At 39.4% G+C, this 16,072-nt stretch overlaps 2 protein-coding genes across 5 annotated transcripts in view; one reads left to right on the top strand and one right to left on the bottom strand.

Annotated features, from left to right (window-relative positions):
- Positions 1-16,072, top strand: part of LOC108147427 (protein alan shepard) — a 127,812-nt gene that overhangs the window by 42,684 nt on the left and 69,056 nt on the right. The window lies entirely within an intron of this gene.
- Positions 1,350-3,482, bottom strand: LOC108147429. Its single transcript, XM_017273903.2, has 2 exons — positions 3,293-3,482; positions 1,350-3,240 (listed from the first exon to the last, which is right to left on the bottom strand). Exons 1-2 carry the CDS (start codon positions 3,376-3,378, stop codon positions 1,506-1,508), a joined length of 1,821 nt encoding a protein of 606 aa, XP_017129392.1. The 5' UTR covers positions 3,379-3,482; the 3' UTR covers positions 1,350-1,505.

The following is a 16,072-nucleotide window of genomic DNA, read 5'->3' as shown; positions in this document are numbered from 1 at the left end:
GTCGCTGACACATGACGCCGTGTGGGCGGCAGGGGCGTGGCAGACGCAGTTTAATTACCGCAGTTGAACAGGGGGCGTATCACACGTAAAACTACAAATTAATTGCGCCAACAATTTGCTGCAGAGCGGCGATGGTGGCGTCGATATTTACACGCAAAATTAAAAATTAATGCAATCAGCAAACAGCGAAAAAAAATTAAACCACCCCTAAAGGAGAGCTCATTTTTTATGCACTTTGATTGTTCACTTGATGAAATTTTAATTGTATTTGAGTGAATGCAATTTATTATATTAAATATATGAAATATGCATAATACAAAAAACTAACTTTTGTTTCTTCTTTATTTTTCGTTGCAGGTAAGCCGAAAATTCAAACATTTTAATTACGATTAATGGTTCAAGGTAAACGAAAGAATTTCAGCCGGAGAACATTCGCATTCAAAGGTGGTACTTTAAGCCTTGAACTGAAATTTGAAAACCATTTAACTCAACTCTATTATCTCTCAGCGACAGGCAAAACCACAATGTCAACCCCTTACCTTCGTTTGTCCCTCGCGCTGATGTCGAAAAATGCAATTTTTAAATTTCCATTAATTTCGCGCTGTCGACTTTTGTGAAATGTCGCTGGTTGAGAATCCAGCGCTCGAACAAAAATAAAGACAGCAATGTCTCCGGGTGCAACAACAATGTTGTCAGCCATGCAAATAAGCACAGGTGAGAGAAAGAGTGCTGTTGGTGGCACAGGTAACCTGCTGTCTGAGTGACTGATGCCCGAGAGTGTGTGTGTTCTGTTTTATTTTTTCCGAGGAAAATGGGAAAATGGTAAGGCTCCTCAGCGGGCCGCCGGCATCTGCTTCCCGTAGCGATTTTTTTTTTTTTTTTGTTCCGTGTGCTGTTTTTAATGACACACACGGGCCACGCCCATCCAAACGCCCATCGCTTGTCGAGAGGTGGCAATAACATAGAGAGGCCACCGCTTCAAGGAGCGACGTCCTACGACTATTTTAGCCAGATCCTCTTGTTGTCGTTGTGTCGCTGAACAAGCGACTTTACACAACGCCAACGTGACATTTAATTCAAAATGTTTTACGCGCTTTCTCAAACCAACTCGCGTCCCTCTGTTTTCCTCACAGACATTTTCCTCTTGTCGTGCTTGTTAAAAAAAAGAAGGAAAACCCTGAAGGATGGATAACATGTAGAGATATGGATATAGAAAAGCTGTAAATGGCAAATTGATGCTGCTGAATCACTACTATTCAGGAACTATTTTTAAAATTGAAAAGCACCATATCAATCTAAAATAGAATGAAATTACTCTTTCGCTTACGAAATCGAAAGCTCTTTGATAGTTTAACTTATAATTTGTATATTTTAAAATTTAATTTTCATATTTCAATGAGTGAAATATTCAAATCGTAAATCTAGTGACCTAATCTATTGTATGGAGTATAAAATTGCATAACAAATATGGGAGTCTTGGCTCAATCGTGAAAAAGTTTTTGGAGCTAGTCATCGTCTTCTCCCTCGCCACCCTCGACTTCACCGCCTCCACCGCCCTCCTCCTCTTCGACCATCTCTTCCGACGAGCTGACCTCCACAATGGGCTCGATCTCCGAGACGAGATCCTCCTCGAAGTCACTAATCTCGCCCAGTTCTTGCAGACACTTGTCGTAGTTCTCATCGAAGCGAATGTTCTCATTGAGAGATCTAACCTCCACATCCTCATCGGGTGGCAGCAAGGCAGGAGCCGTGCCAGGAGGACACTCCGTAATGTTTCTTATTTTGAGTGTATGTATATGGAACATGGCCGATCGGTTCGATTCAAGTAAAATCTGATGAAAGACACTCAGCAGACGATCAATATTACCAAACATCCTGACCGTGGCACTCTTGGGATCTTCACCCTCCTCCAAAATACGACCCACAATGTTGTGGCGATACGGATCCATTAGATAGATGAAATCCGACTTCTTCCACAGCGAGTACATCTGATTGTTGATCTGAAAGATCACATAATCATTGTTATCGAGAGCCTTCTCAATCATTAGATGAAAGTCGTTGAACTTGTACATCGGCACGCACTTCCACCAGCCCTCGTAGACATTTGGGGTGAGCATAATCTCGGCCACAAACTGGCCCATGCGAATCTGTCGGGGGAAATCATCAAGATCCATGGGTAGACTGGGATCAACGCACGGTTCCCAGCAGTTTTTGCACATATTTACGCCATAGCATATGACCTTGTCGTACATCTTCATGTCCCAGGTGGCCGGATGATCGATTTTGGAGGCCAGGGCAGTGGCCACAGCTACTGGCAGAGCACTACGATTCCTCAGGGCATCCTTTGAGTTCAAAGTGAGATGTAGATTAGACTTGACATAGGCATAATCCGAGGCTATCACATCAAACTGGCTCATTCGCATCCCATGCTCTCGCTCCCAACTTTGACCCGTGCTCCCAGGAGTGGCCATTCGGACCACGAGGATCTCCCTAATCGTAAATCTACTTGTCTTCTCTAGATCACTCTCTTTCTTGATCAGCCAAATGACATTGTCAAAGGACTTGAGGCCCAATATCAAGGGGTAACCCTCCTCATAATTTGGTCGCATGGTGTTCTTGTCCCTGCCATTTAGATCCAACACCATCCACACACCCTTCTCCTTCCAAATCAGGAGATACCAGTTGGGTGTGAAGAAAATCCCGTATTTTGCCTTTTTGAAGAAGGCTCTCAAGATCCGCCGAAGATTTTGTATTATGTTGGGGTAACCGTAGATCTCGAAGGGAGCCTCCAATTCCATGGCAAACTCAATTTCGTTGATCATAAAGTGACGCGTCACCCTTTGCTCATTTTCGTCATAAATATCCGGAGATTCTACCATATTCGGAGGATCCATGTTTTCGGAATCGTTGAACAACACCTGAGCCTCGTTCATCAACATATCAATTGTCTCCGGGTTCCACTCATCGCGACGGGTGTAGTATGAGTGAGCGAAACCCTTTAGATTTCCAGCAAACCGAACGCTTTCCTGATTCGGAATTCCCCCCTTAACAATCATTGTACCGCAGACTACGCCAATGGGATAGCCCAATGATCTGTCGATGTCATTACGACGCATTCGCGCACATGCTTTCGGATCGAATGGCTGGACATAGGGCTCATCGTGTCCACCGAAGATTAGGCAATTCTTAAAGGAGCAAGGATTGTAGGGCTCCGGCCACAGTTTTTTCAATCGCACCAGACTTAATAGGGATTGGAATAACAGTATATATAATGGGGAATAGCTATACTTACGGTGGATCACAGGGCGGGCAGGCAGGTGGACAGGTAGTTGGACACCTTGGAGGGCAGCATGCTCCTGCTTTCATGCGATTCGCCATTTCAAAAATTTCGAAAAGAAAAATATGACTTTTCTATTACAAATAATTTTACGAGATCCAATCGTCCGTTTGCCTGATGTTGACAACTAATAATGAAAAAGGTTTCTCAAATGTTGACAATTTGGTAACTTGGTTTAAAACCAACAACGGCCAACTTATTGCAAATATTAAATTTAAAAGAAGTTAGTAATTTGAGGTTCCTTTTATTGTTTTAAATTATCTGCACTACACATTCTGTCTGTGCAAATGCAAACGCTTTAATCTATACAAATCACTTATTCGTGCACTTAACCAACCTTTCATTAGCCACTCCTTTCATCAATTGACTCACCTTCTGACAGATTTGATCTGGTATAAGAGCTCAGACGAGACCACAACGGAAAAGCCCTCGACTTTCATTACACAAATTGCGTTTGCAGTGATCGGAGTCGGTGGGCACTCACATGGGATGGCAAACTTATGATAATTTTTATTGTGCACACGCCAAGTCAGCAGTGGAAATCAGTTGAGGGCCATTTTTGTTTTTGGCTTTTACGAGGCCGGCAGTTAATTCCTTATCCGGCCAAAGGAAGAGACAGTTAACAGGCAACAGCTAAATGTAATTGGAAAGCTCATCAAGTGCTGTCGTTCGTTGTTCGTTGTTAGTTGGTTGTTGTCGTTTGTTGTTGTGGCTTGCCACTTGAGTGGGCCCGCAAAAGTATGCAAAGAATTTGTGCTGCCATCAAGTTTGGTTTATTTTCCGCTGCTATTTTTGCCGTGCGGTTTATTGAAAACCAGCGCTGCGTATACGTAGCATCAGCATCATCAGTTGAACCTCGTCGGAGTCACTCTGCTTAGCTAAGCTGCTTTGATGGCATTTACGAGCGAGCCCTTTATTGTCCTTTTGTTTTTGCTTTCTGCTGTTCCTGTCTCTGTGTGGTATCCACGTAATTGGCTTAGCAAACAAGAGGTTTTTGGGGTAAAACATATATATATATAAATATATATACATACATATGTATATAGAGAGAGAAAGAGCAGTGCTATTAACAATTTTGTTGTGTGCAACGTTTTTATTTCGTGTCATCCAATCAGCAAGAATTCCATTTTCACCCACACCCCTTTGGGGTACATGTGAGATTGATTCCCCGAGCAGCCATCAAAGGGGATTCCTTTCTTTATTTTCTCGTCCTCCCCTCTGAGATTTTTCGTTTTTAGAGTTGGGGGTTGCCTTGCCCCCCAGACGGACGGACAGCCCTTCGATATCTATTCGGAGTGCAATAAATTTAGCTCGAATCGTAAATTTTAAACACTTCATTAAACAAACGAAAAGGAAGCGAAATCGCTTAACGATTATCGCCCGGTTCTCACCCACTCAACTCGCTGCTCCGCCCATTACTGCCTATGATTACACCGAGAGAAACATATATAAAATTCGACATAGTATAATATGATTCACAATAAACAAAAATATTAAAAAATATTACTGTTTACGTAATCTACACCATTTTTAAGCTTTGAATTTAAAAAGATTCGAATATGAACTAGATTATCTAGAACTTAAGTCATTTTATTTTATAATTTTGTGTTTTATAATTTGTATAAACAAATTTATAAAAGTTTATTTGTGGAATATTAAAAAGATATATTTCTCTAAAACTTTAACTGCTTTTTTAAAGAAAATAAATTTATATGAACATTTCCCTCCTGAGCATAATTAATACTTAAAATCATTTATGAAAAATAAAAATTTTATATAATAAAGAAATGCATCACAGCAAAATATATTTCTGTGTTTTGCGCCACTGGACTGGCTCTTAAACATTTTCTTTTCATTTTCCATTTTCGGTGCTGCACCGAAGCCCGTGGGGAAAAGTCTTGGCAGTGCAGCCGAAGTGAACGGGATAAGCTTCAATTCCTCCTGTGCATGAGCCACCATGATGACCACTGTGGACTGGAGCCAAAACCTTTCCTCCTTGCCAGTTTTCTAACCGCTCAGGCTGTCGTCTGGCTCAGCGCTCAATAATGATTTCCATTGCGAATTATTTGCATTTCCCCAAACTCATTATGTTTGCATTGTGCAAAAATTCGCCCCGACGTTTGCCATGGCCATCTACCTGAATTTGTTATCCGGCTTTCCCCATCTCAGCCTCTTGATCCAAATTTCGCCTGCCCTCCATCCGAAAATGTTACCAAATGCTTTGTGAGCTTTGGCGGTTTTCTGTGGATGCAGGAAAATTCTTGGAATTTTGAATGCTTTTCGCTAATGGAATTTCACTCCCGCTGATTGAGTTGTATTTCACAATTACTTTAAATTGGAGCCATTTCATTATGTGTGTTCAAGCCATAATTTTATTTAATACCTTCATAACTGCGTTTCCTTTTAATAAAATACAGCGTTAGTGAATTTTTTAAATGGATATTTCATTTAGGAAATTAACAATATGTAAATGTTTGACTCAAAACTCATTCATTAAAACCTGTTATCCATTCACCTATATTTTATAACAAATATATGCTCACCGCTTAAATTTTAAACTAATTGAATTAAACAAGTTAACATCCCAAATGGTTCGAAAAAAATACGAACAACTTTGGTTTCGTGGTCTAAAATTGAATTAGTTTTCTTAATAAATGAAATCATGAAGCATGTATGTATGAGACCTGGACAAACATAAAATGGTTTGAAAAATGATATTTCCGGTGAAGAAGGTGGCTGCCCTTCATCCTTATTTAACTCACGCCATCTCGACCATTTCATTTCGTTCCGTTTCGTTTATTACATGTCAGGCGTCAATGAATGTCAGTTTGACAGTTCATAAGACAAATACGACAATGGCAGCTATGGCAGCGGAAAATGGTGGGATAGTTTTGGGGGTTTTTCGCTGCGGCGACTGTAGGTGTTTCAGCACAGGTGCGTCTGGGTGTTTCGCTGCGGACATTAATGTGTCAGCGTGTGCAGCGTCTTGTGGCATATGAGGGACGTGCTCAGGCGTCGCGACAGCACCCCCTTTGCCACCCAAAACTCCCACCCGCCCATCCGTTCCCTGCATTCCTGAATATTGTGTGTGAATGCGGCCCGAAAGACGAAGCCCGTAGTCTTTGGCCATTCTCGGCGAACGTGTAAGTGGCCCCGGGCAGAAGGGATATTGTGGGTGGATGCGGTAGGAAGTGGCAGGATGTGCGAGATGCTGCAGCTGTCGTCGGAACATGACAACTTATTGGCATTTGGCTGCCAGCTTCCCTGACAGTTTGCTTCTTCAGTCAGGGCATTAAACATTTCTAGGTGTAAATTGAAAATCATATAAAAATGGGTAGCTCAGAAAAAGAGATAACTATCAGTTTAATGAATTCAATAACTATACATTTTTAAAACACATAAAAGATAATATGTGTTATATTTTTACCATAGTGCATTCATTTGTTGAAAATTTTTAAAAATATTGAAACAATTTGATTATTTGTTATTTTATCAAAACATTAAATGCGAAAAAAATGGACAGGCTGTCATATTAATACGTTCTTGAGAAGTTTTAAAAGATTTACAAGGTTTGGTTATATTTCCAAGCTATTAAATTATTTAAAAAGTTTATGTTTTTTTTTTCTGTGTACATTTGTGCTTCGAGGACCCTGCTACCCAGAATTTTCTCGCCTCTGGAGTAACTCTGCTCCCTTATTGACATTTCCCCTCCCCTGTTGACAGCCTAGAACTTTTCAATGCATTGTCATAAATCATTTTGCGGCAAAAACAAGTTGAACGCCACGCCCACACATCTGACTGCCACATGCCGTGGACATTCCATTGTGTTTGCCAGGGAAATGGCCGTGGGTGCACGGGGGAAAATGGTAAAAAGGGGCAGGGAAAATTCGAGGCAGTCCGAGAGAGAGAAATGTCAAAGTTGAGTCAGCTTTGTGTGAAGTGGTGGGCATGGCTGGAATTCCCTCCCTGTTGGAATTCCACCTCCACTTATTTTTGCTCAACTGCCTTGCTTGCCTCGGCATATGTCAAGTTCCTCGGCCATACCTGGTCTCAAGTAGAAGAGAATTCTATAGTTTTTTTGTCCTATTTTTCGTTGCATTATCATCGCCATCATCTGGCCGAGTTGAGTGGTGAAAACGGCTTGAAAGTATGCCTTGGGTACCACCCAATATTGCGTATACGCCGCATTGTTCACCACTTACTGATGCGCAGCATTCCGACTTCATATATCTCGTTATTTTTAGACATGATTTTAATGCTCAACATAACTGATGTATTTTATTATGTTAGATACTTGAAGGGTGTAAACTTTTCAGTCCTATGTGTGCTGTCTACATCTGCTGCCAAATGGATTTCAGCTCCTTTTGGTTCTGTAGATTGAAATTGTTCTTGGCAACAAGAGATTTTGATGTTTTCAGCAGCCTGACATAAGCAGCTGCTTCCATTTTTTTGCAATTTAAAAATATTACATATTATCTTTATTAACAAAGAGAGCAATATGAGGGTTTAAAGAAGTTGTACTTTCTTTTGACTTCCAAACAGGTTATTTTTTAAGATTATTTACAGGCCGAAAATCAGGTGGTGGAATTTTAAAAGCCCTTAATATACCAAGTGTGATTTTTTTAGAATTCTAGAGGTACACATGAATTACACAACTCCTAGTTACTTAAACATGTTGTTTGGAGCAGGAACATCCGTAATCCTAATAATCCTCTTTCATTCCTACACACAGTACACTTCTTTTAATTACCAACTAATTGTTTGCTCTAAAAGATGCAGCTTTCTTTGCGACTCCTTTTCTCTGTTCTGCTGCGTTTTTTGATTATTTCAACCTGATATCCGGCATTATTTGTTTTAACCCCTTCTTTGGTCTCATTAAGCAGCCATTTCTCAAATTCTCTCTCACTGTACAGCACAAAATGGCTGCCACTTCCTTTAGCTGCTGCTCGATGTCCTGATTACTGTGAACTGCTTCCGTTTTTAATATTTATAATCCAGTGTAATTAAGACGAGAGCGCCAAAGAGTCGCGTACCAAAACGAAACGAGAAGAAAAATGTAGCATTAATTACCAGGAAAGCTTTTTATGGCAAGGACCCAGGACCGTCGGCGAAGAAAGTACATATATAAAAGGAAAGTGCATGAATATAAATGCGTATCACTTGAAAAATGTATAATTAGTGGCAGTTAATAACTTTTTCGCGAGTTCTCACGCACCGAAAGAGGTTGAACCGCACGCACTAATTAAATATAAAGTGGAAGGCGGGCTTTGGGAAAAAATGGGGGTTGCTGGTTTGCCCAACCGGGCTATAAATTATAAAAGCCGAAAAGTATTTTTAGTTGACCTCAGGAGGGGTGGCGAAAAACCGCAAAGGCAAGTTGACAAAGGGCAGACCACGCTGAAAAATGCGTCTCAGATTGAGATAAGTTTCATCCCGAGTCAACCTCTCACTCCACCTGCGAAAAGTCCTTTGCCGATATTCTTGGCCTAATTTGTGGTTTTTCTTTTTGCCTTTTTTGGTCTAAATTAGCTTCATTATTGTAATTAACTTTGTTTGCTCAGTCGCTGTCGCCGTATCTTGGCTTTTGTTAAATTTGGCAAATTAGTTATACAGTTTACTGGTAGGGGATTGATTGTTTGCCTGGATAATTGAATGCCTAAACAAATAGCAAACGATTGAGCTGTGCAATTGACTTTGATTTGATTGGATTTATCTAGACATCTGGCTACCAGGAAAGACCTTTTCTATTTTCGTCTGAAATTGAACTCATTACATTTGAATTGAAAAATGGGTTTATCCAATTAAATACATTTTTCACTCCGATCACATTTCCTCTACTCGCACATTTCTCATTCGAAACATATGTAACATTTATTCTTGGCCCGAAACCCAAATCAAAATTCAATTCGTTCTTTATTTGTGTGAGTGAGTGTATGTGTATGTGTGTGGGCCTCACTGCTTCCGTTTCCGTTTTGTGGCTGCCACGTGGCTGACATGTTAAAAGCCTAAATAATTGCCAACATTTTATTTATTTATTTATTCTCCTCTTTTATTATTCTCTGGTTACCAAAAAAAGGTTTACGCTGCTGGGATATTTATTATTTTGCTGCTGCTACTGCCGGGCATAAACATTTTAATACCATGACAAAAGTGTATTATAATTTTGATGAAGAGGCCAGGCAGATTTATAAATAGAAGAAATTCGAAGCTTTAAATAAAGATTACGATTAATAAAATATTATATTTCCCTTAGTCATCAAACAGTTTTTCAAAGACGGTATTATAGACATGTCCTGCTTGGTTTTCATGTTTTTGTTTGTTCCTAAACATATACATTTTTGAAGTGTTTTATTCTATTATAAAGAGTTTCATATTCAACTCGTACATACATGGTCTTCAAAAAGTTTTTTTTGTATTATTTACAAAACAAATTTGAAGTACACGTGTACATTAAGTTAAGTTAAGCTTTAATTAAATTTAAAGTCTTTTAAATATACATAAAACTCAACGTTTCATGACCTTGTGAAAAAAGTGTTAAATCAAAAACAAATTTCAGTCCCAACCTACGCTTTTATTTCGTGGCCCTTGACGACCCTTATCCCCAAAGTACATTTATCCAAACCTACGCAAAAAACCTAAAAGAAACGAAAATTTTGTTTGGGAACAAAATGCGCATAAACAATAATTACTTTTCGCTTTTGCCATGAAAAAGAGCCATTAATAAAAGCAAGAGTACACTTTAACCTCGACGAAAAAGGCATGATTTAAATTAAGACCCCTATAAAAAAATGCCACGTTTTTCCTGATTTTGGGAAATTAACGCGGAAACTCGATTGGATTTACAACATGAAGTAATTTAGCGGCTCTCTTCTTTCGTTTTCTGAATAGAATGTTGTTGCTAATGAAGTATTATTTTCTAGTCTAAGGAAAATTCTGAAGTTTTATTTTCTAGTCTAAGGAAAATAAAACTTTATTTGTTTTTTTTTTTTGTTCCAACAATTGTATTGGCTTTTGAATGCTCAGATTTCGCTGGCCTTCAATTGAAGTTTTCAATTTCATTTGGCTGCGGAGAATTTCAGTTTGTATAGTCTCTGCGAGTCTGGACTTTCTGAGTTTTGTCAGTGTCTGTTTTGAGTTCGAAGACTTGACTTCGGTGGTGCGTGACAAATAGATATATAGAAAGTTATATAGATATACCGATGCCACATTCATCTGGCTCTCGGTTTGACTTTAGCGACAGTTTTGAGCGGCTGCATCGTTTGTCATTGCTGCGATGGCATTTCAATTTGCATGGCATGACTACCGATTTGCAGGGGGCTGCATTTGAGCCCGGTGATGGGAGTTTCGATGGAATGGCAGCCAACAATCAGTATCAGATCCAGCATCCGCAGCAGCAACGCCAACGCAATCACAATCAATTTGCACAGGGACAGAACCAGCACCACCACCAACACCAGAACTACCAGCAATATCTACCCAGCATTTCACCCACCCAATTTTCATCGGGGATTCCCCCGGCTTCCTGGCGTTACCATGGACGGGATCTGGTCACCCCGAATCGCGGACATTATGTGAGTTATTTGCTAATTGCCGCAGCCGAAATGAAAAACAAAAAGCAGTCAAAAATCGTGGAAAAGTTTGCTCTTGACAGAGGCGTGGCAGCGACATGTCAACCGCCGGCAACATGACAGCCAACAACAAAAGCCCATGAAACCCTAGTTTTCAGAGTGCGAAAAAGCGAGAGGCCCTGCCTTTGGTTTACATTTCCAAATGAGTGCTAAACACTTGGCTGACTTTGACAGCCAGAGTTTTACTGAAGTGATTTATTTTGGATTGCATCGTTTATGAAGATTTTTGTAAACCCAATAAACAAGCTAAATATTTAAGAGCTTTCAAGGCTTAATGGTATTTAATACAGCAGAGCAACGTTTAAATCATATAACGTCTTTTAACTTGTCTAATAACAAAATTATGTTTTATTTTAATTTATATTTGAACGTTATATCTATAAATAATTTAAAAAATACAAATTTTATAAATACATTTATTTTTTAAAAACTTTTGAAAAATTATTTTTAATTAGATTCTATGATAGTTTGTTTTCTTTGAAAACTTTGTATCTGCAAGTGAAGAAATTAATTGATAGGTAGCTCCAATAATTGTGGGGATTTTAAGAAATATCAGTTGTATTGCCAATATTCTCCCATCCCAAAGCTTATACATTTATTTCGCTCTCCAACCTTAAGGATTTCCATCCGTAATTTCAGAAAAAATGTTCATTGTTATTGACAAACAAGCGACATTGTGCGGCTTTGATTGTCATCCTGGCTGGCTAGGATGCACCAACACGGGGCCACACCTCAACTGTGTTCCGCTCGCCGCATCTCGACTCCTCTTAACCCCTCCTGGCCCCACATTTAACCCCCTTTGGCCGCCTGTCTGTGGCTTTTTCCGTCTTCGTGCGCTTTGGACGTGTCGGGACACCACTTAATTTCCGGCAATGCGAGTCACGTACGCTCCATCCTGCCTTTATGTGCAATGACATTTTCATTTTGTTCACACTCACCAACACACACTCATACACACGTCCGCACATCCCGTGCAGACATGTTACAAAATGGCAAACACTTTTTGGCCTTGCGAAAAAGTTTTTGTCAACTCATTTTGTTGCAATTTGCACAAACTCAAAACAAAAAAAAGGAAAGACGACAAGAAACTCGATTATTTTTAATTAAAACAACATTGAAGCAAAAGGAAAAGGCTCTAGAAAAGCTAAGCAAACGAGTTGCACGATTCAATTGCAGGCTTCTGCGGTCAAGTAGCGAGTTTAGGGCTTTTCCTTAGCGTTTTCTTTAATTACACGCTAACGATGCCGTCCTACCAAGCTGAGCAAAAACTTGAATAGATGAAAACAGATTTTTCCGCGGAAAAACCAACCAGACCGTAGGATTAGTGGCGCAAAACAAAACCCAAAAGTGGACAATCTTCACGGAACTCTGTCTCCTTTGAAATGCGATTCTTGTTTGGCTTTTGGTGCGTATCATAATCGAAGCCACCCGCAGAACGCAAGTCGTATCCGATTTAATGAGGGGCTGGGGGAAAATGAACGAAAAGGAGACCCCAACTGTTTGCCATCATCGATTTGTTTACATTAAGCGGAAACCATTTGTTTACTTTGGCCCTATGCTGGCTGGTTTTTTTACCCGGTACTCTTAGAGTAAAACGGTATATTGCGTTCGTTGAAAAGTATGTAACAAAGGAAACGTCTCTGACCCTATAAAGTATATATATTCTTGATCAGTATCAATAGCCGAGTCGATCTAGCCATCTCCGTCTGTATGAAAGTCGAGATCTTGGGAACTTTAAGAGCTAGAGATTTGGGATTTGGCATGTAGATTCTAATGTTTCCTAAGCTGCGCAAGTTTTTTTCAAAATGGAACCACGCCCACTCTAACGCGCACAAATCGCGAAGCAGTAAACACCTCTGGCACGTCACTTTGAGACATAGTATTGGTATAGGATAGGATTTGTTAGCCCGCTAGTAACGGGTATCTAATAGTCGGGAAACTCGACTATAGCATTCTTTCTAGTTGATTTTGCCAAAATGAAATTACATCCGCCAAACGTGTTTGGAATTCCGAAAAAATGAGCAGAAATAACCAGTCTACCAGGTGCTTTAAGTATTTTGGAATTAGATTCATAAAGAAAACATCAACGGATTCTGGGAAAGTCGGCAAATTCTATAGAATTTTATTTTTTAGTTCAACAAAATGTAATTTAATTTGGAAATAAAATGTTTTTTTTTCGGTCTTTTTAACTGACAATTTCATATATATGGAATTTCAAAACGCAAAACTGCTGCCAACCAAGCCTCTCGTGGCAATTACACATCCTAAATTGGATAATTTTCACAGACCTCCCCACTTCACACACTTGAGAAAATAATTTTCCAGTTGCCACTCGAAATGCAAAGGCAGAACCGGAAATTATAATTAAATTTTGCGTTTTGCATTAGCCTCTCGAGTGGGGCGTGGTGGGCGGTGAGGGCGATCTAAGCCTCTGCCACGCCCTCGTCCCTCTGTCTGCGGTTTGAGCGTTGAGCTCTGTATGACAGAGACGGAAAACCGCTAGACAAAAGACCAGCAAGACAAATAAAAATAAAGCACAATGTGTGAGGGGTAGTGCGGAAGGAAAATCTGCAGCTGGGGTCTTTCACTTTGAGTGGGTGGGTGAGGTGGCTAGCGAAGATTTATTGGCTGGGCCCAAAGAAGGATTACCCGAGCGACAGGATCCTTGTTACCATAAAGCCGCTTAAAGATTTTCATTTTCCAGTCACATAAAAAAAAAAAACAAACAAGGCAAAGGCGAAACAAAAGCCCTTGAAGACAAATGAAATAAGGAATAATTAATTTTATATGGTCGCTCGTCGTTATTGTTGTTTGGTTTTTAATTCCGAATGGTAAAAACTTTAATTTGTGTGGCTGCTGATAAATTTACTTGATAATTTGTTCGGTTTTAATTGTTTTTGGGGAGTAAAAAAATTTCATAGCCTGCTTTTTGGCCATTGCCTTGTAATGTGCCGCGTGCGCATTAAAAATTCAATAAAAATACTCAGTAAATATAAATGCAGCTGCAGCATTCGAACTGCGGCAGCCGTGGAGAGCGTTAAAAATTTTCATTAAAACTAAAATTGCAATTTCGCGGGCGAGCGGGATAAAGTTTGCGGCGGGGGCCGGAAATTTATGATGCTTACGTGACCGCTGAAAGGGGGACTTAAATGATGGCTTAAATGAGTCGTGCCTGCCTGGCATAAGTTCGCCATTTCTCTTCAACAACCACCCCGCTCTTGCATTTGCCAGTTGCATTTGAATTTATTAACAAAAGTTGGCCCACGTCCAGTCGCTGGCAGGAAAACTACAAGTGAAATGTAATTTTACGGTTGGGCCTAAAATAAATAACAGTTGCCTGCCTGCCTGCCGCCGGATGCCGAGGGAAATGGAGAGCGCGGAAAAGCAGACTTCGTACGTGAATATTTGAAAATTATTTTCTATTGTGGAAATTCCCATTTGGGCAGCAAAAGGCTAAATTACTAAATTGCATTTGGTCAGTGCATAAATGGAGAATCTGTGTACGATTTTTGATGAGAGAAAATTAAATTCCCTTCAAATGAAAAATATTTCAACGCTAAATTCGATTTGTTTTGTGACGGTTATGTGATTTTTGAAAATGTTATCATATATTTGTCAATAATATTTTTTTATTGTTGAAAATTTGCATTTGGGCAATAACATATTAGATTCGGAATTTTATTTATATAAACGGTTTTCGATGAGAGAAAACCAAATCCATTTAATTTTAAAAATACTTTTAAAATGATGATAACCCAAAAATTTAAAAAGTTAATAAAATTCTTTTAAATTGTATACAAAAATAAACTTACTTCTTTAAAAATTTTTAGAACTACAACACGCTTAAACTAAATATGTTTATATAAAGGTAGTAAATATTAAAAATAAAATGGATTTTAATGCATTTTGTACTAAACTTAAATTTCAAGGGCCCATTTAAGTGCAGTGTATAGTTAAGCTTAATGGGATCTCGCTGAATTTCTACGATACAAATAAAATATAAGCATAAATAACCCGGAAAACATCTGTTTCCTTAGTTTTCTTTCCCCGTCGTACGAAATCACTTAGTGCAAAGTTTCTTCATTTTCCCCTCGATTTTTTTGTTTTGTTGTTTTGACTGCTGGTGCGCCCCAAAGGCGTTAAAGGCTTAGACGTATTTTCTTCACCTAACACCCCGAGTTTTCGTCCAAAAAAACCCCTGTTCCTTCGTTTTGACTGCTGGAAATGTAATTTTGTCGTAAATGTCATTTTTTATGTTGTTTCGTTCTTTTGTCGCTGTCGTCTGCAATTGTTTTTGTACTGCGTTGTGTGGGCCCCGAAAATAAAAAAACCAGAGAAATAAGCGCAAGAAAAATGTGTTCAAATCAGTGGCAGCTAAGCCTTTCCACCCAATTTCCCAGCCCCTAAGACGACGACATTTCAACTCGTTCATTTTATTGGATTTCTCGTTGCTTGGGCTTTTTTGCGCTCTTGGTTGTAACATTTAATGAAAATTTGTTGGCAACGTGAAAGGCGTGGAAAATTTTAAATTGATTATTGCACAGGCGGGGGCAAGAAAATATCCTGTCGGCTTCCCTCACCGCATGAGATTTTGCTGCTTTCCTTTTCGGGATCTCTGCTTAATGTTGTCGGGCAATGTAATATATTATCGTTTATGATGTTAACATAAAACTTGCACGCTTCGTCGGCTGAATTGGCGGGGTCCGTTGTGCTCTTCAGTACCTGGCCTCATCCACTTTTATGCCTCACTTGCCACGTGCTCATAAAATAAACGCCCTAAGATGGATTGCCTCCCCCTGGTCATCCATCCATCCATCCGAATGGTAATCTTGATCCGTTGGGAGAGTTTTCCCCAAGTCCCTTTTTATCATTTTGCATAATGGCAATTGTAGACATTTTGATTCGCTTGTTTTATAGTCATTTTAGTTGCGGAAAAGCTTACTTTATGGCCGTATTTGGAAAATGAATTATGTCATTGATTTTCCTGATATTCTTACGGATTTCACTTCTTAGGAAAAGCCATTTCGAGATTTTTATCTTAGTCATCTTACTTGAACTACAAATTAAATTCGTTTATAAAAATCGAAAATAAGTATAACATTTTTAA

Source organism: Drosophila elegans, unplaced genomic scaffold, assembly GCF_018152505.1.
Source record: "Drosophila elegans isolate 14027-0461.03 unplaced genomic scaffold, ASM1815250v1 contig_208, whole genome shotgun sequence".
In the NCBI taxonomy this organism is placed as follows: domain Eukaryota; kingdom Metazoa; phylum Arthropoda; class Insecta; order Diptera; family Drosophilidae; genus Drosophila; species Drosophila elegans.
This window is presented reverse-complemented; position numbering and strand designations above follow the sequence as displayed.